This window comes from Geotrypetes seraphini, chromosome 9 (assembly GCF_902459505.1).
Source record: "Geotrypetes seraphini chromosome 9, aGeoSer1.1, whole genome shotgun sequence".
Classification (NCBI taxonomy): Eukaryota; Metazoa; Chordata; class Amphibia; order Gymnophiona; family Dermophiidae; genus Geotrypetes; species Geotrypetes seraphini.
Window position 1 is genome coordinate 111950174 of NC_047092.1, and position 26467 is coordinate 111976640.

The 26467-nt window shown below is 41.9% G+C and overlaps 1 protein-coding gene across 9 annotated transcripts in view; it reads left to right on the top strand.

Moving 5' to 3' along the window:
* Positions 1-26467, top strand: part of STK25 (serine/threonine kinase 25) — a 407778-nt gene that overhangs the window by 274284 nt on the left and 107027 nt on the right. For 8 of the 9 annotated variants that reach the window (XM_033957946.1, XM_033957945.1, XM_033957950.1 and 5 more), the window contains one exon: positions 727-841. In XM_033957946.1, coding sequence (XP_033813837.1) covers positions 727-841 — 115 coding nt within the window. Of the gene's footprint in view, positions 1-726; positions 842-25673; positions 25856-26467 lie in introns of those variants that run through there. The other variant, XM_033957951.1, reaches the window with a different exon arrangement.

Below are 26467 nucleotides of genomic sequence, written 5' to 3' on the forward strand. Positions count from 1 at the left end.
GCTAATATCTTTTCTAGTAGATAAGTGTGTCATTCTGGAGCCCTGCCCTGTCTTGTTATCTCCAGTGCCTTCCTACTGTTTCATTCAGAACATTCAAGTTCATACTGATATTTTGATATCAGTCAGACCTTAAGGGTATGAAGAAAAGTCTATTGCTAGAACACATTGGGGTATTATTTGAGTTCCATAAATATGTGTTTGGCATGATTGTTTCGCTGTTCTGAATGTTCAATGTTTAATATGTTGGTTATAATATCAGAGCAGAACAGAGTTGTAGTTTGGGGAGTTTTCCCTTACCCTTTCTTCACATCTGTTTCTATATGGGACTATCGCCTGCTTTGGTACAAACTGAAGGGACAGCAGAGCTTCTAGTGAAGGATGAGGGATACAAAAGCTGGAGTGAAATCCTTCTGCATGGTTCACAAGCATGGGGACATTACCCATACGTCCAGAATGGCACACCTATCTACTTGAAAATGTATTAGCAAGGTAAGAACATAATCTCTTTTTATAAAAAATCAAGGATAGGAAGATCCATAATTGAATCTTATACTTAAATAAAATGACCACCTTACACAAAATGGCTTTAGCCATGGAAGTTGCAAACTCTTTGGCAAGACTTGAAAATTGCTATTCTCTCATTGGTCACTACTGCAGCTGTATTCCCATTTCAATCCCCTCTCTCTCTGTAGCTTTTAGGCCTTAGCAGTCTGTTTCTTTTTCCAGAGAAGGAGATGTTGATGATGGAAACCAGGTACCCACGTGGACATTTCCACCAACCATCCGTCCCAATTCTCTGAACAAGCTGCACAAAGGAAACAGCCTCAACAACTCGCACAAAGTAAGTCCAAGCTGCTTTCACTCTCCAAGCAGAGATAGAGAGCCTACCACATTCATGGAGGATGAGTGTGGTAGGCTCTCTATCTCTGCTTGGAGAGATATATACAGTCATATGAAAAAATTAGAACACCCCCATGAAATATTCAGTTCTTTCTTAACAAATGTTCACATATCGATGTCAAATCTTTTTTTTTTTTTAATCTCTGGAAAAGAAAGTGATGTAATTGCAGGTAAACAAAATTTTCCTTGATTTACTCATGAAACAAAAGATATCTACAAAAATGTATATTCTAACTGAGGAATAAACTAGGACACCCCCACATATCCTTAGGGCAAGATTAATTCTTCGAGGGCCCCTAGGCACACAAGTACACTGGGCCCCCTGGCCCTGCCCCGCCCCCATTTATCTGTTTTCTTCTTTATTTCTATTTGTATTTCTTTTTTTTAATTCAAAACAAACAAAGATTAGTATACCAGTGCACAGTTTTTCTTCTATGCAACTCCCAAACATCTCTGAACAAATCCCCCTTCTTTCCCTTCCCACATACTTACCCAGGAATTTAACTCTGAGCCCTTTCCATGCATATATGAAAATGTTCAAATATTTGTAAAGCAGTAATACTATCCGAAATATAAGTCTGTATTAATAACCAAGTTTACAACGCCTCTCAACTGCCTCACTCTACATCAACCAACTGTAACCCATATGTATGTATAAACAACCAAATCTGTAACTCCTCTAGTATGTTCCACACCATGTATGTTAATTTGCAACGAAATAACAAGGCAAGCAGTCCACCAAAGAATCCAACGTGAAACAAAAGAAGATTGGCAGAAAATAAGGAGATTCAAATCAGATTAATTCAAGGTACTCCCAAGAACCATGCCTGATGCATTTTGCCAAACAAGGCTAGTCAACGCTAACAAAAAATCATGTCTTTCATACAAACAGAACACAGAAAACACCTTCACCTAGTATGGAATAAGTAGTCACAAACTAACCTCTCCCCCCTTTACAAAACTGTTGTATGGTTTTTAGCCACAACCAGCGCTAAAAAAAATGCTCTACAGTTTTGTAAAAGGGGGGATAAAATAGAAATACGTAGACAAGGTTAAATAAAACCATCAAGACGCTGGACTCTGCATACAATGCAACACCACAGAAACAGCAATGCATGTCCCCTAAAGCAAATAAATAAATAAATAGAAATTTTTTTGTTTCTACCTTTGTCTTGTCTGGTTTCAGCAGCTCTCCTCATCTTCTTGTCACTCTCTTCCTTTCATCTTCTTGTCACTCTCTTCCTTTCATCTTCTGTCCTTCTGTGCCACTTCTGTCCTTCTGTGCCTCCCCCTTCCATCTTTCTCTTCATTCCCATTGGTCTGGAATCCATCTTCTTCCATTCCCTCCTCCAATGGTCTGGCATCTCTCTCCTCTCCTCTTCTTCCCTTCCCTCTCCCACACCCACACCCCCATGGTCTGGAATTTCACTCTCTCCTCTCCCTTCCCCCACTTCCATCAGCATCAGCCCCCTTTCTTTCCCTCCAACCCATTTCCATCCAGTATCCTTACCCCTTATGTTTTCCCCCCTTTCCCTGCACACCAATTCCATCAGTGCTCCCTTTCTTTCCCTCCAACCCAATTCCATCCAGTATCCTTCCCCTTATATCTCTCCCCTTCCTTTGCACACCAATTCCATAACCATCAGCCCCTTTCTCTCCTTCCACCACCCTTCTAGGTCAGAGGGGACCCGCTGAAGAAACAGAGGATCCAGTGGGTTTTTATTTCCTTGGCAACGCGGGCCCCCCGGGAAAGATTGGCAGTGCTGGGCCCCCCCCCCCCCCGGCAAAGATCAGCAGCGCTGGGCCCCCCTCCCCGGGAGATCGACAATACCGCCCTCCCCCGGCATCGCCATCAACCAACCATCATCAACCAAGTGACGTCGGAGGGGGTGGACTGGCAGATGCAAAGAGTTGCTGCAAGGTCCCGTGATGACTGCATCTGCTGGTCCAACCCCTCCAACGTCACTTACCTCTTCCCTGAGCAGAGCCGGCAGACGCAGTCATCAAAGGACCTTGCCAGTCCACCCCCTCCGATGTCACTTATTCAGGTTGGTTGATGGTGATGCCGGGGAAGGGTGGTGTTGGCGATCTCCTGGGGGGGCCCAGCACTGCTGATCTTTCCTGGGGGGCCCGCATTGCCAAGGGAAAAAAAATAAAACGAGTCCTCTGTTTCATCGGGCCCCCCTGACAACTTCAGGCCCTAGGCACGTGCCTAGTTGGCCTATTGGTTAATCCTGCCCTGCATATCCTCCCACTTAAAGTGGCTCAGATCACACTCAGGTGTATCATATTAGGTGCACATGATTAGAACATGGTTACTCAGCATTTTGAAGTAGATTTGCCTTATTTAAACCTCAGACATTTAGTTTGGTATGCTCATGACTGCTGCGGTGAGAATTAACACTAAAAGAGCTGTCAGGACTTCAGAAAAGATTGTAGCAGCTTATAAGTCTGGTAAGGAATTTAAAAAGATCTCGAAAGAATTTGACATTAGTCATTCCACAGTCTGGAAAATAGTGTACAAGTGGAGGACTTTCCAAACAACTGCCAACATGCCCAGGTCTGACCGTCCAAGCAAGTTGACTCCCAGAGCAGACTGCAAGATGCTAAAAGAATTCTCCAAAAACCCTAAAATGTCATCACGGGACTTACTGTAGGCTCTTGCTACTGTTGATGTGAAAATGCATGCCTCTACAATCAGAAAGAGACTGCACAAATTTAACTTGCTGCTCATATAGCAAACAAAGAAATAGAATGTTTTAAAATATGATACTACTTGCTATTAGTTGTTATAGGAGAAGCAGTAATCCTCTTGGTTGTCACAAGAAGTGGTGGGTTCTCTGAGGCAGCCCACGAGGGCGAAACACATCACAACCTGATAGCACCATCACAGTCAGCTTCATTGACTTCACCAGGCTATGGACTTTTTTAGCATTTATATGAAATGACTGAAATCTTAAGCATGAATTTCAAACACGTTTGGAGTACCCCAAGGTTCAATTCTGTCTCCTTTACTTTTTAACATCTTCTTATCCCCTCTTCTCTCTCTAGCCCAATCAATAGGATTTTCAATTTTCGCCTACGCAGACGATATACAGCTGCTCTATCCAATCAATACATCAAACCCTTCAGATATTATAGATCTAAATATCAAATTAGATATTCTAAGTGATTGGCTCCTTTCCAACAAACTCTCACTCAATATTGAAAAATCCTGTGGTCTTCTTCTCCCGATTAAAACTTCAGAATCACTACCAGGAACTATCTACATTAAATCTATCCCATTACTTATGAAAAATCATATAAAATTATTAGGTGTCATTTTTGACAGTACGCTTTCTTATCATGACCACATAAGTTCTGTCGTTAAAACCTGCTTCTTCAAATTACGTATCATCCGCTCTCTCAGTACTATTCTAAATACAGATTCAATTAATATTCTAATCCACTCATTAGTCATCTCACATTTAGACTATTGTAATTCCCTTCTTAATGGTCTGCCTCAAAAAGAAATTCGACGCTTACAACTCATACAACACACAGCAATCAAATTAATAAATAAAAAAGGCAAATTCGAACATGTCACTCCTCTCCTTAAGGAGGCTCATTGGCTCCCGATCACTCACCGTATAACTTATAAAATTATTCTCCTCTCTTTCAAAATTAAAAACTCTCACTTACCTTCATTTCTTGATAAATTATTAATACCCCAAAGTTCACCTCGTTCTTTAAGATCTACTGATCAAAAACTTCTCTATATACCATCCTTAAAAGAATCCTATTACACTAGAAAAACTAATTTCGCAATAACAGCACCCACCTTATGGAACTCTCTCCCTCAATATCTTCGCGATGAACTCCAACTACCAAAATTTAAGGTCAATCTCAAAACTTTCCTTTTTCAAGATGCGTATGATAAATCCTAATCATAAAATAATAATATAATTTTTTTATTTTTTATTTTTTTTTATTTTAGAGCAGTCCACCTTCTTTTTTATTATACCCCCACCCCTTATGTGTCATCCCCTTTTCCCTCTATATCCTTTTTTCCTTCTACAATTATGTAACTTTTTCCCACCTCCCCATTTTTCCTCACTTTCTAGTTTGTCTGTAAATGTCATACGTGTTCACTCTAACTACTCTTTTACACTCTTTTTATTTCTCTCTATTCTATATTAAATTCTTTTTTAATTATTATATAATTGTAAACCGGTCAGATATTCATTTTATGATCGGGTTATTAAAAACTAATAAACTTGGAAACTTGGAAACTTTATATAAAGAAGAAAATCACAATAATATAATAAGATTATTTAAATAGACTCAACATCAAGTAAACATAAAAAAACTACATTAAAAATCTAATATTAATATAGTTTTATTATACAAGGCTGTACTAAAAAAACTACATTAAAAATCTAATACAGTGGTGCCTCACACAACGAACTTAATTCGTTCCAGGAGCAAGTTTGTTATGCGAAAAGTTCGTTGTGTGAAACGCGTTTTCCCATAAGAATACATGTAAAACAAAATAATTCGTTCTGCAGCCCTGTTTTCCCATAAGAATACATGTAAAACAAAATAATTCGTTCTGCAGCCCTACATTTCCCTCCCTCCACCTCACCTTATATGCAGAGTTTGCCAGCTTTCTTTTTCACCCAGCCGCACGCTTTCAAAAAGCTGTGCACGCGCAGCTGCTGGAGTTGATCAATGTTCTCCTCTCCTGCAACTTCCGGTTTCCGGTTGCGTCAGAGGAGAAGATTGAACAACAGAGCATGCGCGCATGTGCTGCTCTTTGAAAGTGTGTGGCTGGCCGAAAAAGAAAGCCGGAAAACTCGGCATCTAAGGTAAGGTGGAGGGAGATGATGGAACACTGCATTCAGACAGGAGGGTGCTGCTGTTCCCGGCTCACATTAGGAAGCGGCGAGAGTAGTTCCGCCCCCCCCCGGGCCCCTCGGGCGACTTCGTTGTGTGAAACGAAGTTCGTTATAGGGAGCAAGACAAAAAGTTCGTTATGCGCAGCGTTCGCTGTGCGAGGCGTCCGTTATGCGAGGCACCACTGTATTAATATAGTTTTATTATACAAGGCTGTATAGTCACATAGTACAGCCTTGTATAATAAAACTATATAGTCACATAGTACAGCCTTGTATAATAAAACTATATTAATATTAGATTTTTAATGTAGTTTTTTTATGTTTACTTGATGTTGATTTTTTTATTTTACTTCTGGTGTGATAGACTAACTGTGAAAGGTACTTTTGATATGACATCCAAATCTGATTTTGAACATTTTGCAAAAAAAATCCGCGAATCTAGTAGTAAATATGTCCATTTTCATACCAAAAAAAAGTTTATCAATTTAGTTTAAAAATCACACTGTTTTAGATGTCTTTGTGCTTAGTGCATCATTCTTTAAGGGCTATTTTGAAACACCCATCCAAGAGAAAAACACAATAAAACAAGCCATTAGATTTCTGGGGGCCAGCTGTCTTACTAGAGTTGTCACACAGGCATCTAAGCAGAGCAGTTTAGACAGCCTAGGGGGCATTGTGAAACTCAGATAAAGATCCCAGGTACACATCTCGCCATTATCCCCTTACGTTGTATGGAGAGCCGTCTAAAACCCAACAAAAACCTACTCTATTCAACTGTATATCACTACAGTAGTCCTTATGCCTGCAGGTGTCACCTATATGTGGGTTCAGTAGGTATTTTGTAGTTTTTATAGCGCTCACACTCTCCACCACAAGTGTACCAGTTAATGTAGGATATGGGCTTGGGTCCCCTTCTCTACAGTCCACTACACCAATCACTAGGCTACTCCAATGGACCTGCTTGCAGTTTTAAGAGAAATGGCCTTTATATCTGCAGCTATCTTCAGATCCTGGTATGCTGCTACTTTTATGTCTAAGGGGAATCAGTGGCCACTGAGGGATTGAGTGGTCATGCCTTTATCTTACCCGTGGTCATCTGGTTAGTTTGGGCAACTTTTTTGCACTTACCCCCCCAGATTCTCTAAACAGCGCCATTGTCTGCAGCCACCTTAAAAATGGCTGCCCATCACGTTTCAAACATGCAACAGCGTCGTTTAGAGAATCACACCTCTGGCAAAAGTAGGCGTTAGAAATGTAGGCCAGGGTTTTCAAGACTTACATTTCCAGCACCTACGTTTGATGTGAAGTGCACCTCTGGAAGCACCTACCAGCGCCTAATGCCACTTCTGGCGTTAGCCATGCCTACAGTGGTTTTAGGCGCTGGTAGGCATCTGCAGAGACGTGATTCTAGTGCTGCTTGTTTAGATGCTTTGAAATTTTATTAAGTACCATTTAAAACAGTGTTTCCTTCTTAACTTAGTGGCCACTGAGACTTCCTGGGGGAGCAGGAGTAGTAGTTATGTGTTGTAGCCCACTGTAGCCCAGGACAGGGCTCAATAGCACTCTCAGTGGTTACTACAAAATAGCACACCAGCGTGTGACCCGAAATGGAGTCACCCTGCAGGACTGAACTATTTTCAACCGGAACCAAAAATCCCCAAACAAAACACAACAATTGAAGTTCATAGGAAATAAATCAATTTTACTCATTCCTTCCTGAAGGTAAGTAGTTCATGATACAGCTGCCAAACTTGTCAGAATGTTCCCAAACAGCAGCAAACAAAAATATCAAAATAAGCAAGCAAACAATCAGCATTTAAAGTTCTTGGCTTGCGCTCAGCAATGATTTAGTCTCAGCTGTGTCTGAGAGTTCAGCTCTCCTCAGAGCTAGTTCTGACTGCTTCCAGGCAGGCAGTTTCAAAAACACAAAAAAAAACAGTTCATGGCACTTATTCAGTAGCACTAGTGCTCAAAGTTCATTAAAGCCTCTGGCCAGTTCAATTCACTGCCAGGACAGGAGAGTGTCAGGTTTTGCAAATTAAAGCCTCTAGACAGTTCAAAAATTCCCTCCCAGGGTGTTAGCAAAACCTCTCCCAAACAAATCACACTCCTAGCTTGCACAACAAAAATAGTCCCCAAACAGTCCAGAGCAAAAATCACAACTCACTGTTCATAGGTGAAAGCCCAGCCCACCTGCATGGCTTCAGGAACATCAGGAGCATACTCTGCCAGACTCTCCTCATACTCCATGGGCTGTTCTCCTGGAAAAAGCAGCTCCTCAGCTTGTCCAGCCTCTAACAGCTCCATTGGAATGGGTTTGTTGCTCCTGCTTGGCCCAGGGGACTCTCTAGGGAGAAAAGGCTTAAACCTCCTCCCTAGCTGGCCTCCTTGTCTGTTCTCAACTACAGGTTTAAATACTTTAGAGCGACGCCCTACTCTGTCTGAGTCGACAATGTTCCAGGGGCCTCTTGAGCTCCCCCGGTGGTAGCTCGGGGATGAATCACCCAATTCTTCATCACATAAATCAGGCTCCCTCTGGTGGTCACAGACTAAATTATCAGTCTCAGGATTTACATGGACCTTCCTGATTCCACCTCGGGTTTTCATTTTTACTTTTTTTCCTGAACTACCAGGGACCCTGACAGGCATCGTGTCTGCCTGGTCACAGTGTTCGTGGATTTATCCATGGGGAGTGAACGGGGCAATATAGAGCCCGTCTGAGGGAGCAGCAATGTGTCGGGGGATCTGATCATGGGAGGAGGGAAAGGGGCCTAGGAGACCCCTCTCCTCTTTGGATCTGAGTCCTGTCCTGGTCCTTGGACTCACCGCTGAAGTTTATTCCCCCGTTGAACTGCGATCTTTGATAGGTTTGCCATATTTGAGGGTTCTAGATTGGTGCTGGGGAGGGGGCAAGAAGGACTTCTACGTAGCTGTGACTGTATGCTGCAAGTGTCCCCGCCAACTCTCCACCCATCCTTCAGTGTCTTGTTCTGCCTCTCCCTCTGTCTCCTCCCTCTCTCCTCCTCCGTTTCTCCTAGTTTGCTCGTGGCCCTGCCAGTGCTGTTTTGAGTCTTGAAGTTTTGCCAAGATTCGAGAATCTCAGTATATATATATCTAAGGTCTATGGCCCAGAAATAAAAAAAGACATTTTTTCATACATACATACATACATATATATTTACTAGTGTTTAAGCCCGTTACATTAACGGGTGCTAGAATATATGGCTGGCTGTCTTTCTTTCTTTATGTCTCTCTCCCTGTTCCTGTTTCTTTCTTTCTGTCTTTCTCCCTCCTGCAATTTTTTTCTCTCTCTCCCTAGCACCCTTTGCCTGTCTGTCTTTATTTCTGTGTCTCTCTGATCCCCTGTCTGTCTTTATTTCTGTCTGTCTCTCTCCCTAGCCTCCTTTGTCTGTCTGTATTTCTTTCTGTGTCTCCCCCCCCCCCACTTTCCTTTGCAGAAGCAGCAGTGCTATTTCCCTTCCCCTCCAGATCCCTGTGAAGTAGTAGCAGCATTTCCCCCCATCCACCCCCCATTCCCTTCTCTCCCCCCCCACTTTCCTTTGCAGAAGCAGCAGTGCTATTTCCCTTCCCCTCCAGATCCCTGTGAAGTAGTAGCAGCATTTCCCCCCACCCACCCCCCCATTCCCTTCTCTCCCCCCCCCCACTTTCCTTTGCAGAAGCAGCAGCGGTATTTCTCTTTCCCTCCAGGTCCTTGCTGAAGCAGTAGCAGCATTTTCCCCCACCCCCCATTCCCTTCTCTCCCCCCCCCCCACTTTATTTTGCAGAAGCAGCTGTGATATTTCCCTTCCCCTCCAGATCTCTGAGAAGTAGTAGCAGCATTTTCCCCCACCCACCCCCATTCCCTTCTCTCCCCTACCACCACTTTCCTTTGCAGAAGCAGCAGCGGTTTTCCCTTCCCCTCCAGGTCCCTGCTGAGTAGTAGAAACATTTCCCCCCACCCCCCATTCCCTTCTTACCTTGAGCTGCCCTGCTCCGTTCGGCCCCTCCCCCTTCCCTTCCCGTGTGCTGGCCTGCTGCGGCTGAAGGTTTTTTTCGGCGACTCCTCCTGTTAAAACTCCCCCCCCTCCCGCAACCACTCCTGTTCAAAGCGGCCTGCTGAGGTTCGCGGCCGCTGTAACGAACCTCGCAGGCCGCTCTCCAACTCGGTAGCATGTTCCCTCTGACGCGATTGCGTCAGAGGGAACGTGCTACCATGTGGAGAGCGGCCTGCGAGGTTCGTTACAGCGGCCGCGAACCTCAGCAGGCCGCTTTGAACAGGAGCGGTAGCGGCTGTTGCAGGAGGATTGGGGGGGGGAATTCGTGAGCGGTGGCAGGACCATGAGGCGGGATTGAGTTTTTCGGCTTCCCCTATCTGGGGAAACCGCCGTGCCGAACTGAGCTGCGCGTGGGGCCGTAGTAAGCGCGGGGCATGCTGCAGTCTTGGCGGCCACGGACATACGGATCATGGAAGCACGCCGATAAGACTGCGCATGCGCCGCCTACGGTTTTATTATATATATATATATATATTTTTTTTTTTCTTTATTTCTGGGCCATAGACCTTAGAAGTCTACCTGGTACGGTCCTTAGGTTCCAACTACTGGAGTTGCCGTTGAAACTCACTACAGCATATCCAAACCATCTCCTTTGCTGGATTCAGACTGTTGACAGTTTGCTCATTCATATTCTAATTAGCGATCCTCTGTGTTCATCCCATGGTTTTAGGAATTCCATCACAGTTTTCCTCTCCACCACCTTCCTCGGGAGGGCATTCCAGGCATCTACCACCCTCTCCTTGAAAAAGAATAAGTCTATGACCCTTCAACCTCAATTTATATCTAATCTAATACGAAATTTCTGAATTACTCTAATGCCATTTAGTTCAAAGAGACTTGCATCAAAAAGAAGCCATAATAATTCTATGGGAAAATAAAATTGCTTGAATAAAAAGATATCCTTACTGGTTTTTTTTAACTAAAAATGCTAACTTTATAATCTGTCATATAAGTTTTCAACATTCTTTGAAACTTCCAATAACTAACTTCTGTCCTTATTTCTATTGGTAAATCATTCCAAATAACAATAGCAGTATATGTAAAAGAAGAATTAAACTGACGTTTAAAATGTTTATCTCTAAAATGTATTACTCAATCTAGTAGATGAATAATGTAAACGTGAAAAGAACAAAGTAAGATGATAGGAAGCCTGTATAATATGATGAATCAGACAAGCAGTTTTAAATCGAACTGGAACCAATGAAGGTAACTTAGAAGAAAAGCACTCTCAAATGAAGAGTAAGAAACCTCAAGCCAATAAATTATTGCTTTTAGGAGATTCTATCATCAGAGGTATTAACATTGAAACACAAGACGAGCCTAGGATCCTCGCCTACTAGGATCCTCAGCTACTAGGAGTACCCAACAAATACTGTCTATAATTAAGGAAGAAACTAAGAAGTCTAAAGCTGATGTTGTTATCCATCTTGGAACAAATAACCTAGCCAACAGCTCTACACTTGCAGCTCAGAAAGCCTTTCGGGAGCTTGATGAGGGCTTGAAACCTTTTGTAAAGACTGTAGCTTTTTCCGAAGTACTGCCAACATATGGAAAGGGAGAGCAAACAGAGGACTTCAATAGGTGGCTCAAAGCCTAGTGTCATCAAGAAGGCTTTAGGTACATAGGAGGATGGGGAAATAGATGGAAGGACAAGAAGCCATATTGTACTGATGGGCTACATAAGTTAATTTTAAGGCTTTGTTTGGTTTAGCTCCCAAATATATAACTGAGCTTTTCTCTTTTGCAACCAACAAACATAAGAGAAACTCACATCTGAATTTTGTTTTTCCGCCTTTTAGATGATGTAAACTTAAAAAACATCATCAAAATCTTTTTTCATATCGAGCAGCATTATGATTTAGAACAATTGCTTTTGCTTACTGACACTTATGGGGAATTTAGGAGACATCTAAAAACATCTGTTTTCAAAGTATTTAGGCAGCTAATTTGTAAAAATTTTATTATGCACTATTTTGATCATTTGTCTCTAATTATTGGCTTTTAACTTTTTTAGTTCTATTCAACTTCTTTTATTGTTGTTGTTGTTTTTACTATTGTAAACCGCATAGAACTTTATGGCCTTGCGGTATATAAACTGATTTATTATTATTATTACACCAGGAAAAATAATCCTTGCAGAGAAATTTAGACAATATGTTTATAGGCATTTAAACTAGAAGGTGGGGGTGGCATATGTATGAAGAACAATTATAGAGACCACCCCCAGCAAAAGACAAGAGGTGATGGTAGTAAATATTGTAACACAAACAATATTAGCAACTTACTTATTAGCATTGCAATGGGATGTGAAATAAAACAAAAATCTATATAAAAAAGATTACCGCTGAAAAATAGCTGGAAAGCAATGAAATGCTTGCAGTCTAAGCAATAAAGTTCATTATCTGCAAGCCCTGATGTTAGAGGGAGAGCTGGATGTTGTTGCTATCATAGAGACATGGTTCAGTGAATCCCATGGATAAGATGCCAACATACCAGGATATAATCTTTTTAGAAAGGACAGAGATGGTCAGAAAGGTAGAGGAGTAGCTCTCTATGTAAAGATCGATATCCAAGTGACACTGGTCTCCTTACCTCAAGAAGGATATAACTATGTTGGAGAAGGTGCAAAGGTGAGCCACGAAACTAGTCAAAAGAATGGAAAATTTGAGCTATGAAGAACGCCTCAGGAAACTGGGACTGTTCACACTTGGGAGGAGAAGACTGAAAGGCGATTTGATAGAGACTTTTAAAATACACTGCACAACAAAGTTTTTGCTTCCTGAACACTGCTGGGTGTTTCTTATAGAATTTTGGGTGCTGATCATGAATATTACATCAAAAATTACCCATCACGTACCATTTCAGAGAAATCTTCAATTTTGTCGTGATTTTTTCTTATATTTGGATGCAAACAATTTTTTCTCCCATAAGTGTCTTATCAACAACGGTTTGTGCCGCCTGGGTATGTCCATGCATAAAATCTAGCCAGGTTGGAAGCTGTTTTATGGAAGATGACATCCTGGGCATGTCTGGGCAGGTCTGAACGAGCTTGCGCTGTCTCACCATGCTATAATGGTGGCTTCCATACACCGATCCTGCTCATTTGGTTAATATAGATAGTCTGTGTGTGTATATAGTATCAGTATAGTAAAGTATAGTAGTATAGTAGCTGTAGCAATATAACAGTAAGTAAGCTTGATGCTATAGACGTTTTGGTGTCGGGCAATATGTCTCGTCGGTGTCGTAACAGCCGCGACACATTCTGCTGAAACAAGGCTGCCCTGTGAACTTCTAAAAGCTAAGTTACCATTTCATATTCTGCTCTTTTCACTGGTTTTCAGCATTATATCTGCTTAATTTCTCTTCTCCTCCCTGTTTCTTACTAAAAAAAAATATAAAAAAGCACAAAAAAATCCTTCTCTTTCCTCTGTTAAATCTTATTTCTTCTTCCTGCAGTTTTGTTTAAAATACTGTGTTTTAGGTGGTATAGAGCCTATATTTCTGGTGTCTGTGGCTCAGGGGGACTAAAGTAGGGAAAATCCTGTTATAAATCCTGTGTTTTAGGGTAGCACTGATAGAACCTGCGTTTTTGTTTAAAATACTGTGTTTTAGGTGGTATAGAGCCTATATTTCTGGTGTCTGTGGCTCAGGGGGACTAAAGTAGGGAAAATCCTGTTATAAATCCTGTGTTTTAGGGTAGCACTGATAGAACCTGCATTTTTGTTTAAAATACTGTGTTTTAGGTGGTATAGAGCCTATATTTCTGTCTTACCAGTATTCAGCCATTGTTTTCTGCTGATTAGGTGGAGAAGGGAGGGGTTCTGTTTTACTTCTAAGGTTAATTGCATTATCTTTGGGACATTGCTGAAACAAGGCTGCCCTGTGAACTTCTAAAAGCTAAGTTACCATTTCATATTCTGCTCTTTTCACTGGTTTTCAGCATTATATCTGCTTAATTTCTCTTCTCCTCCCTGTTTCTTACTAAAAAAAAAATATAAAAAAGCACAAAAAAATCCTTCTCTTTCCTCTGTTAAATCTTATTTCTTCTTCCTGCAGTTTTGTTTAAAATACTGTGTTTTAGGTGGTATAGAGCCTATATTTCTGCCTTACTAGTAGTCTTACTTATAGTCCCACCAACCCCAGGGACCACTATTCATATATAGAGACCCATATAATCAGGACTTCACAACCAATCAAGATGACCTTTATTCTATGCAATCACTGTGGTGCTTTAATTCCAAGACATACTATTTGGAGGCTTAAGGCTTGCCCCATCTGTCTTCAACTTGCCAGTATTAAGGAGGAGCTCTGCAAACTTAAACAGGAATTGAATACAATTAAAGCAGCTTCCATCACTCCACAAAATCATACCAACTTACCACCTCTACCTCAAAGAATAAAACAGCCCAGGAATAAATGGGTCACAGTAGGCTCAGGAAGACTGCGACATGTAACACAGAAACATCCACCTTCACTAATATTACCTCTACAGAATTCCTTCGCTCCACTAGTGCACTGCGATACTCAGGAAAACAGAAGGGAGGTGGGACTGGAACCAATGAAGGAAACTCAAGAGAACAAGAGCACCCTAAGTACAAATAAAAAAGCCAAAAACAGAAAACTATTACTGTTGGGGGATTCCATCATCAGAGGCATTAACCTTGGAACACAGGGCGAGGAGTCCAAAATAGTGAAATGTCTTCCAGGATCCTCAGCTACCAGGAGTTCCAGGCAAATACTGACTATAGTTAAGGAAGAAACTAAGGATTTTAACACTGATGTTGTTATCCATCTGGGAACAAATGACCTGGCCAACAACTCCACACTTGCAGCACAGAAAGCTTTTCGGGAGCTTGGTGAGGGCGTGAAACCTTTTGTAAAGACTTTAGCTTTTTCTGAAATACTGCCTGCATATGGAAAAGGAGAGCAAAGAGTGAAAAACACAGAGGACTTTAATAGATGGCTCAGAGCCTGGTGTCATCAAGAAGGCTTCAGGTACATAGGAGGATGGGGAAATACATGGAAGGACAAGAAGCTATATTGCACTGATGGGCTACATATTACTACAGCAGGAAAAAGAAACCTTGCAGAGAAATTTAGACAATATTTTTCCAGGCATTTAAACTAGAAGGTGGGGGTGGTGTATGTACGAAGGACAATTATAAAGACCACCCCCGGCAAAAGAAAAGATGTGATAGTAGTAAAGGCTGCAACATAAGCAATATCAGCAACTCATTTCTTAGTATTGCAACGGAAAGTGAAACGACACAAAAATCCATACGAAGAAGGAGATTATCGCTGAAAAATAGCTGGAAAGCGATGACCACAAATGCTCGCAGTCTAAGCAACAAAGTTCATGATCTGCAAGCCCTGATATTAGAGGCAGATCTAGATATTGTTGCTATCACAGAGACATGGTTCAGTGAATCACATGGATGGGATGCAAACATACCGGGATATAATCTTTTTAGGAAGGACAGAGATGGTCATAAAGGTGGAGGAGTAGCTCTCTATGTAAAGATCAATATCCAAGCGACCGAAATGCAAGGGACCTGGGGAGAGGAAGAAGCGATATGGATTGCTCTGAAAAGAGAAGATGGAACTTCTATCTACGTGGGTGTAGTCTACAGACCTCCGACTCAATCGCAGCAAATTGATAAGGATCTGATTGTGGATATCCAAAAGTTTGGAAGGAAAGAGGAGGTTCTGCTGTTGGGAGATTTCAACCTGCCGGATGCGGACTGGAATGCTCCGTCTGCGGAATCGGAAAGAAGTAGGGAGATTGTGGATGCCTTTCAAGAGGCTCTGCTCAGACAAATGGTGACGGAACCCACAAGGGAAAAAGCGATATTGGATCTGGTCCTCACAAATGGAGAGAGTATCTCTAATGTTCGAGTGGGTGCTCACCTGGGTAGTAGCGATCATCAAACGGTTTGGTTTGATATAACGGCTAAAGTGGAGAGCGGCCGCACGATACTTAAAGTCCTAGATTTCAAACGTACGGACTTTAATGCAATGGGAAAGTACCTGAAGAAAGAGCTGTTAGGATGGGAGGACATAAGAGAAGTGGAAAGACAGTGGTCTAAGCTGAAAGGAGCGATAAAAATGGCTACGGACCTTTATGTGAAGAAAATCAATAAAAACAAAAGAAAAAGGAAGCCGATATGGTTCTCCAACCTAGTGGCTGAGAAAATAAAGGCGAAAGAGTTGGCGTTCATGAAATATAAAAAAACCCAAGAAGAGGAGAGCAGAAAGGACTACAGGGTGAAACTGAAAGAAACCAAGAGAGAGATACGTTTGGCGAAGGCACAGGCGGAAGAACAAATGGCTAAAAATGTAAAAAAGGGAGATAAAAATTTTTTCAGATATATTAGTGAAAGGAGGAAGATAAAAAATGGAATTGCTAGGCTAAAAGATGCTGGGAACAAATATGTGGAGAGTGATGAGGAGAAAGCAAATGTGCTAAACAAATACTTCTGTTCTGTGTTCACAGAAGAAAATCCTGGAGAAGGACCGAGATTGTCTGGCAAAGTTACACGAGAAAATGGAGTAGATTCTGCGCCGTTCACGGAGGAGGGTGTTTATGAGCAACTTGAAAAACTGAAGGTGGACAAAGCGATGGGACCAGACGGGATCCATCCCAGGATACTAAGGGAACTCAGAGAGGTTCTGGCGAGTCCTATTAAAGACTTGTTCAACAAATCTCTGGAGACGGGAGTGATTCCTGGGGATTGGAGGAGAGCGGATGTGGTCCCTATTCATAAAAGTGGTCACAGGGATGAAGCAGGAAACTACAGGCCGGTGAGCCTCACTTCAGTTGTTGGAAAAATAATGGAAGTGTTGCTGAAAGAAAGGATAGTGTATTTCCTTGAATCTAATGGGTTACAGGATCCGAGGCAACATGGCTTTACAAAAGGTAAATCGTGCCAAACGAACCTGATTGAATTTTTTGATTGGGTGACCAGAGAGCTGGATCGAGGACATATGCTAGATGTAATTTATTTGGATTTCAGCAAAGCCTTTGATACAGTTCCTCATAGGAGGCTGTTGAACAAACTTGAAGGGCTAAAGTTAGGACCCAAAGTGGTGAACTGGGTCAGAAACTGGCTGTCGGACAGATGCCAGAGGGTGGTGGTTAATGGAAGTCGCTCGAAGGAAGGAAAGGTGACTAGTGGAGTCCCTCAGGGTTCGGTGCTGGGGCCAATCCTGTTCAATATGTATGTAAGTGACATTGCTGAAGGGTTAGAAGGAAAAGTGTGCCTTTTTGCAGATGATACCAAGATTTGTAACAGAGTAGACACCGAAGAGGGAGTGGAAAATATGAAAAAGGATCTGCAAAAGTTAGAGGAATGGTCTAATGCCTGGCAACTAAAATTCAATGCAAAGAAATGCAGAGTAATGCATTTGGGGATTAATAATAGGAAGGAACCGTATATGCTGGGAGGAGAGAAGCTGATATGCACGGACGGGGAGAGGGACCTCGGGGTGATAGTGTCCGAAGATCTAAAGGCGAAAAAACAGTGTGACAAGGCAGTGGCTGCTGCCAGAAGGATTCTGGGCTGTATAAAGAGAGGCGTAGTCAGTAGAAGAAAGAAGGTGTTGATGCCCCTGTACAGGTCATTGGTGAGGCCCCACTTGGAGTATTGTGTTCAGTTTTGGAGACCGTATCTGGCGAAAGACGTAAGAAGACTTGAGGCGGTCCAGAGGAGGGCGACGAAAATGATAGGAGGCTTGCACCAGAAGACATAAGAGGAGAGACTGGAAGCCCTGAATATGTATACCCTAGAGGAAAGGAGAGACAGGGGAGATATGATTCAGACGTTCAAATACTTAAAGGGTATTAACGTAGAACAAAATCTTTTCCAGAGAAAGGAAAATGGTAAAACCAGAGGACATAATTTGAGGTTGAGGGGTGGTAGATTCAGGGGCAATGTTAGGAAATTCTACTTTACGGAGAGGGTGGTGGATGCCTGGAATGCGCTCCCGGGAGAGGTGGTGGAGAGTAAAACTGTGACTGAGTTCAAAGAAGCGTGGGATGAACACAGAAGATTTAGAATCAGAAAATAATATTAAAGATTGAACTAGGCCAGTTACTGGGCAGACTTGTACGGTCTGTGTCTGTGTATGGCCGTTTGGAGGAAGATGGGCAGGGGAGGGCTTCAATGGCTGGGAGGGTGTAGATGGGCTGGAGTAAGTCTTAACAGAGATTTCGGCAGTTGGAACCCAAGCACAGTACCGGGTAAAGCTTTGGATTCTCGCCCAGAAATAGCTAAGAAGAAAAAAAAAAAAATTTTTAAATTGAATCAGGTTGGGCAGACTGGATGGACCATTCGGGTCTTTATCTGCCGTCATCTACTATGTTACTATGTTACTATGTTACTATGCTATATCTGTGGGGAATATACACTTACGCCTCAGAGACGTTCGATGACTGCCCTTGTAAAGAAAGCCTATCATCTGTATTTTGGCTGCAAAATAGGTGATCAAGACAAGCAATGGGCGCCTCACATTTGCTGTGCGACATGTGCTGTTAGTCTGAGAGCCTGGCTCAGAGGTACTCGAAAGACGATGCCATTTGCTGTTCCGATGATATGGCGAGAACAGAAAGACCATGTGACGGACTGTTATTTCTGTTTGACTAATGTGTCTGGTTTCTCTGCCAAAAACAAGAAGTCAATTGAATATCCTAATCTGCCTTCAGCAATGAGACCCATGCCACATGATGGCAGTCTTCCAGTTCCGAAACCACCAGAGGATTGGACCTTAGACGAACCAGATGAAGAAACTGCAGTGCAGGGTTCTAACAGTGACATTGACCCGGATTTTGAACCATCCTCATCAGGCGATCCACATCTGATAACACAGTCCGAATTGAACGATTTGGTCAGAGATTTGGGTCTGTCAAAAGCAAAAGCTGAGCTGCTAGGTTCGAGACTGCAGGAATGGTGTTTACTATCACCAGGTACGAAAATTTCTGTGTTTCGAGACCGGCATCATGATATAACCAATTTTTTGCACAAGTCGACAGTCTCTGTTTCTGTTGTGACATTGAAGGATTGTTCTCGGTCTTTGGTTGTGATCACAACCCGGAAGAGTGGCGTCTTTTCATTGATTCGTCAATGTTAAGCCTGAAAGCTGTTCTGTTGCACAATGGCAACGTTTATCCTTCAGTACCTGTTGGCTATGCAGCACATATGAAAGAAACATATGAGAATATGGAAATGTTACTAAAGTATGTCCAGTATACCAGGTATAACTGGAATATCTGTGGAGACCTCAAAGTCGTTGCTCTGTTACTAGGACTGCAGCTTGGCTATACAAAGTACTGCTGTTTCATCTGCGAATGGGACAGCCGAGACAGAGAGTCGCACTATTCTAGAAAGAACTGGCCACTCCGTAAAAAGTTAGTTCCAGGACAGAAAAATGTAGCACATGAATCGCTTGTTGACCCGACAAAGATATTTTTGCCTCCTCTTCACATTAAACTGGGACTCATGAAGAATTTTGTGAAAGCAATGAACAAGGAAGGGGAAGGTTTTCGTTATTTAAGACAGATGTTCCCAAGAATAACTGATGCCAAGATCAAAGAGGGTATTTTTGTTGGCCCCAGATCAGACATGTTATGAGTGACAAGCGATTTGAAGATCTGTTAGTTGGGCCGGAAAAAATTGGCTGGAAAGCCTTGAAAGACGTTGTTGACAATTTTCTGGGCAATTACAGAGCCCCAAACTACATTCAGCTGGTAGACAAACTTCTCAAAGCATACAAGAGAATGAAGTGCAATATGTCACTCAAGATTCATTTCCTCCATTCACACTTGGACTTCTTCCCCGCAAATCTCGGTGCTGTGAGTGACGAGCACGGTGAAAGGTTTCATCAAGACATAGCTACGATGGAGAAACGATACCAGGGCAATTGGAATCCGTCAATGCTTGCCGACTATTGTTGGATGCTACAACGTGATGCACCAGACACTGAATATAAAAGAAACTCGGGAGCAAAACACTTTTAATTCTGTTTCATTTAGTCGCTTGTGCGAAACGTAAACTTGACTATATATTTTATTGTCAGTAAACATAAAAATGTCTATTTCTCATAGTTCTTACGTGATGCAGTAAAACCAAAACCATATTTGAGCATACCAAGTTGGTACCTGTCATAATCACCAAAAACTTTTCAGGAATCAAGACTTAACCAAAAAATTGTTGTGCAGTGATATTAAAAGGATTGGATGAAATAGACCAAGAACCAGCATTACTAACATTTTCAGATGTGACACGGACAAGAGGTCACAGCCTGAAACTGGGTGGCAGCAGGTTCAGGACGAATGCCAGGAAGTTCTGTTTCTCACAACGAGTGGTGAAATGCAAAGGACCTGGGGAGAGGAAGAAGCGATATGGATCGCTCTGAAAAGAGAAGATGGAGCTTCTATCTATGTGGGTGTAATCTACAGACCTCAGACTCAATTGCAGCAAATTGATAAAGATCTGATTGTGGATATTCAAAAGTTTGGAAAGAAAGAGGAGGTGCTGCTGTTAGGAGATCTCAACCTGCCAGATGCGAACTGGAAAGTTCCATCTGCGGAATTGGAAAGAAGTAGGGAGATTGTGGATGCCTTTCAAGAGGCTCTGCTCAGACAAATGGTGACGGAACCCACAAGGGAAAAAGCGATATTGGATCTGGTCCTCACAAATGGAGAGAGTATATCTAATGTACGAGTGGCTGCTCACCTGGGAAATAGCGATCATCAAACGGTTTGGTTTGATATAACAGCTAAAGTGGAGGTTGACTGCACAATACTAAAAGTCCTAGATTTCAAATGTATGGACTTTAATAAAATGGGAGAGTACCTGAAGAAAGAGCTTTTAGGATGGGAGGACATAAGAGAAATGGAAAAACAGTGGTCTAAGCTGAAAGGAGCTTTAAAAATGGCTATGAAACTTTATGTGAAGAAAATAAATAAAAACAAGAGGAAAAGGAAACTGACATGGTTCTCCAAATTAGTGGCAGAGAAAATAAAGGCAAAAGAGTTGGCGTTCCTGAAATATAAAAAAACTCCAAGAAGAAGAGTACAGAAAGGACTACTGGGTGAAACTAAAAGAAGCCAAGAGGGAGATATGTCTGGCGAAAGCGCAGGCAGAAGAGCAAATGGCTAAAAATATTTAAAAAAGCGAGATGGACTTTTTTCAGATATATCTGTGAAAGGAGGAAGATGAAAAATGGAATTGCTAAACTAAAATATGCTAGGAACCGATATGTGGAGAGTGATGAGGAAAAAGCAAACGTGCTAAACAAATACTTCTGCTCTGTGTTCATGGAAGAAAATCCTGGAGAAGGACCGAGATTGTCTGGCAAAGATACACGGGAAAATGGAGTTGATTCTGCGCCATTCACGAAGGAAAGTGTTTATGAGCAACTTGAAAAACTGAAGGTGGACAAAGGGATGGGACTGGACAGGATCCATCCCAGGATACTGAGGGAGCTCAGAGAGGTTCTAGCGGGTCCTAGTAAAGACTTGTTCAACAAATCTCTGGAGACGGGAGTGGTTCCTGGGGCTTGGAGAAGAGCGGATGTAATCCCTATTCACAAAAGGCACAGGGATGAAGCGGGAAACTCCAGGCTGGTAAGCCTCACTTCGGTTGTTGGAAAAATGATGGAAGTGTTGCTGAAAGAAAAGATAGTGTACTTCTAGAATCTAATGAGTTACAGGATCTGAGGCAACATGGCTTTCTTTACTAAATGTAAATCTTGTCAAACAAACCTGATTGAATTTTTTGATTGAGTAACCAGAGAGCTGGATCGAGGACGTATGCTAGATGTAATTTACTTAGATTTCAGCAAAGCCTTTGACACGGTTCCTCATAGGAGGCTCTTGAACAAACTTGAAGGACTGAAGTTAGGAACCAAAGTGGAGAACTGAATTAGAAACTGGTTGCCAGAGGGTGGTGGTTAATGGAAGTCGCTCGGAGGAAGGAAAAGTGAGTAGTGGAGTCCCTCAGGGTTCGGTGCTGGGGGCCGATCCTTTTCAATATGTTTGTGAGTGACATTGCTGAAGGGTTAGAAGGAAAGGTTTGCTGTTTTGCTGCTGATACCAAGATTTGTAATAGTGTAGACACCGAGGAGGGAATTGAAAACATGAAAAAGGATCTACAAAAGTTAGAGTAATGGTCTAATATCTGGCAACTAAAATTTAATGCAGAGTAATGCATTTGGGGATTAATAATTGGAAGGAGCCATATATGTTGGGAGGTGAGAGGCTGATATGCACGGATGGTAAGAGGGACCTTGGGGTGATAGTGTCCGAAGATCTAAAGGTGAAAAAACAGTGCCACAAGGTGGTGGCTGCTGCCAGAAGGATGCTGGGCTGTATAAAGAGAGGAATAATCAGTAGAAGAACAAAGGTGATGCCCCTGTACAGGTCGTTGGTGAGACCCCACTTGGAGTATTGTGTTCAGTTTTGGAGACTGTATCTGCCAAAGGACACAAAAAGGCTTGAAGCGGTCCAGAGGAAGGCGATGAAAATGATAGATTTGTGCCAAAAGATGTATGAGGAGAGACTGGAAGCCCTGAATATGTATACCTTAGAGCACAGATGTCAAACTCAAGGCCCACGGGGCGAATCCGGCCTGCCTGGCCGTTTTAGGCAGCCCGCGGTGCAATGCAGCATTTTCATTGCTGCCCCCTGGTGTTATCTTCTGGCCGGCTCTCTCCTCCTCACTGCCGCAGTGTGCACAAAGCCACGGGCAGCGGCTGCAGCTCCTGCACCTGAACTGGAAGCCTTCTCTCTGACGTCGCAACGTCAGAGGGCATGCTTCCAGATGAGCAGCTGCCATCCGTGGCTTTGTGCACACAGCGGCAGTGAGGAGGAAAGAGCCGGCCAGAAGATAACACCAGGGGTGGCAATGAAGACATCACATCACACCACGAGCTGCTTAAAAGGGCCAGGCGGGAGCTAGCCAGAAGGTAAGACACCCGCTAGAGGCAGGCACCTAGTTGAGGCACAGCATGAAGGGAGGGAAACAACAAAAGTGGGGTGAAATGATTTTATTTTCAATTTAGTGATTGAATTGTGTTAATTTTGAGAAATTACACCTGTCTATATTTTTCACTGTTCAGGAAGAAATGCATTTGTTTCTTTTTCTCTTGGGTTGTACTGCATGCAGAGTCTTGAATCTTAGGGTTTCCTTTCTATATATTAGTACTTTTAGTTTGTGGTCCAGTATTTGCATAGGAGCTTTGCATAGGAGGTTATCTGTGTTCTGGTAGGAATGAATGTTGAGAAGCATACAGTGTGCTTTGTGTAATTTAATTTTGTAGTTAACCATTATGTGTTGTTGATAAGATTATAGTGTGTGTGTATATATGAAAAATTAATGGAAAAAACTGGTGTTACAATTAGTACTATTATGGGGGTGGGGTCTGGGCGGGGGCTTGCCCATGACTTAGCCTGTGTTTTGGATTTCGGCCCCTTAATGTGGCTGAGTTTGACACCCCTGCCTTAGAGGAAAGGAAGGACAAGGGAGATATGATTCAGACATTCAAATAATTGAACAAAATCTTTTTCAGAGAAAGGAAAATGGTAAATCAGAGGACATAATTTGAGGTTGGGTGGTAGACTCAAGAGCAATGTAAGGAAATTCTTCTTTACAGAGGGAGTGGTGTATGCCTGGAATGAGCTCCCGAGAGAGGTGGTGGAGATGAAAAGTATGACGGAGTTAAAAGAAGCGTGGGATGAACACAGAGGATCTAGAATCAGAAAATAATAGTTAATATGGAAGAACTAAGGCCAGTACTGGGCAGACTTGCACGGTCTGTGCCTGTATATGGCCGTTTGATGGAGGATGGTCTGGGGAGGGCTTCAGTGGCTGGGAGGGTGTAGATGGACTGGAGTGAGCTTTGACGGAGACTTCAGTAGTTGGAACCTAAGAACAGTAATGGGCAGATCTTTGGATTCTTACCCAGAAATAGCTAAGAAGAAGAAGAAGAAAAAAAAAAACAAATTTTTGGATTGAATCAGGTTGGGCAGACTAGATGGACCATTCGGGTCTTTATCTGCCGTCATCTACTTTGTTACTAAACGCTGTACATTTCTCTGTAGGCAGCCAATGATTTCTTATAAAATATAGAAACACTTGTATCTCTTCAGACCATATATCAATCTCACTGCACTATTTTGAATCTAGTGCAATTTGTTTTTACTATTTTTGAATTTAAGTTTGAATTACAATTTGATCCTTGTATGTCAAGGAGGGATCCAAAATAACCCCTAATACTTGGGTTGTTTTTCAACTTTAAGAGAAGCTCCAGATTCTAATGTAGTCGTAACTGATTATTAAACCAGAAAACTTTTGTCTTACTTGTATTTAGCTTTAATTTATAGGACAAAGCCTATCTTTCAAGTTTTCCAATACAATCCCTGATCTTAATATTGACATTTCCAATATTCCATTCCATTGGAATTAACCAAAAAAGATCAGCATAAGAAAGTAAAAGATCTTCACCCGACAGAACCAATGTCTGCACAGAACTCATAAAGATATTAAAAAGTACAGGAGAAATAGAAGACCTCTGTGGAACTCTACAAAGAGTTATATCTTTTAGAGAAAATTCCATCCTTGATCACACAATAACTCTGATTTATAAGAAGTTCCTTAAGCCATTTAATAACTGATCCACACAAATCCAGATTACTTAATCTACTTATTAATAGTGTATGATCTACTGAATCAAATGCTGTACTAATATCAAATTGTAGTAATATAGATTGACTACCCAAACTGAACCAGTACATTTTACTCTTGATATTAACGTTAATAATAACAATTCAATGCTACCATGTTTCCCTGAAAATAAGACAGTGTCTTATACTAATTTTTGCTCCCAAAAACACACTAGGGCTTATTTTCAGGGATGTCTTAATTTTCATGTACAATGATTAACTCTCCCTTCCTCTCCTCCACTCAATTCTTGTGCCACATTGCGGAGGGTTGTGTACCTTAATAATCTGTCCCCCCTTTTACATTTGCTTTGGAGGGGCTTTCGTGGGGGGGGGGTCTATCTAACTAGGACTTATATTAGGACCTACCCCCCAAAATAGGTCTTATTTTCAGGGAAACACGGTATGTTTAGGTTGAAACTCAAATGAGTTGGATGTAAACAAAAGAATTGTTCTATATATTCTGATAGCTGCTTATTTACCAGAAACTCTTAACAATTTAGTCAACGGAAGAATATTGGCTACCAGTCTAAAGTTAGATGGTTGAGAGAGATCGCTGTTTTGGTATAGGTGTAATGACAATATTATTCGTATTTTGCGGAAGATAACCTTCAGCTAACAGCCTATTAATAAATTCAACTAACTAGTATTTGGGAGAGAACTAGTATTTGGGAGAGAAACAAAAAGAGATGAAGGGCATATGTCCAGTGCACAATTTTTAGAAGAAAGCTTTTTTAATAACAGTATTAAATCTTATATACTTTAAAAGTATTCTATATCTGGACTGCTCTAGACTCCAGAGAATCAGAAATAAATTGCTTCTCAATCCCTTCATCTAAAATTATAATTATTTCAAGATGTTGATGCAACATGGTGATTTTTATTGAGAACAAAAGGTTGAAGGTTGAGATTTAGTTATGGAGCTTCCTACTAAAGAAGAATCTGTTTAATTAATGCATAATTTGGAACAGTATTTTTAGAGTTACTTTTACCTGTCCCTTTTTCTAATACATAAATAGGACTTGTCTGATATGTGATTTATAAGATTTAATTGTCATTCCCCAATTTGTCCTTGATTGAATTGCATTCTCCTTTTGCCATATTCTCTCTATTTGTCTACACCAGTGTCTCAAACTTTCACGAACCGGGGCACACTAAAGGTACTGGCCACAGCTCGAGGCACCCCGACATCATCACGTCAACATCATCACGCCAACATCCGCGCAGAGGCGGAGATGGAACGAGGCTACTTGCAAGCAACATCAAGCAAGAAATTGAAAAGTTTTTAAACTAGAAAGAAGGGTGCTGGAGGGGGGTGGGGTGGGGAGGGGGTTGGTTGTGGTTGCCATTGTTGGGTTCTTGTCTCCGTGAAGAAACCATGCAGTAGACTCTTATCATTTTCTTGATGGTTGAGAGTTGTTATCACTTTGTTGTATTTTTGTACTGCTTTTGTATATAAAAATAAACGAAAATATGAAAAAAAAACCAACAACTAGGAAGAAGGGGAAAGCTGACAGTCAACCAAAGAGTCGATGGTTTGGAAAACGGTATACCCAGAGGATACCATGCAAGCAGATTACGGGGAAGACTCACCGGATCATAGGCAATATAGAAATCCTGACAGATCAAAAGGGAAACAAAAGGGAAGGAAATGCAAGAACGTAATAGGCTGCAAACTCAAGTGTATGTGCACGAATACAAGGAGCCTAATGAATAAGATGGGGGAATTGGCAGCTATGGCACAAAAGATATCGGCATCACGGAAACATGGTGGAACGAGGACAATGTCTGGGACACTGTGCTACTGGGATACAAGCTATACCACAGAGACAGAGTAGGACAAATAGGTGGGGGTATTGCCCTATACATCAAAGAGGGAATTGAGTCTACTGGAGAGAACACACTGGAAATGAAAAATA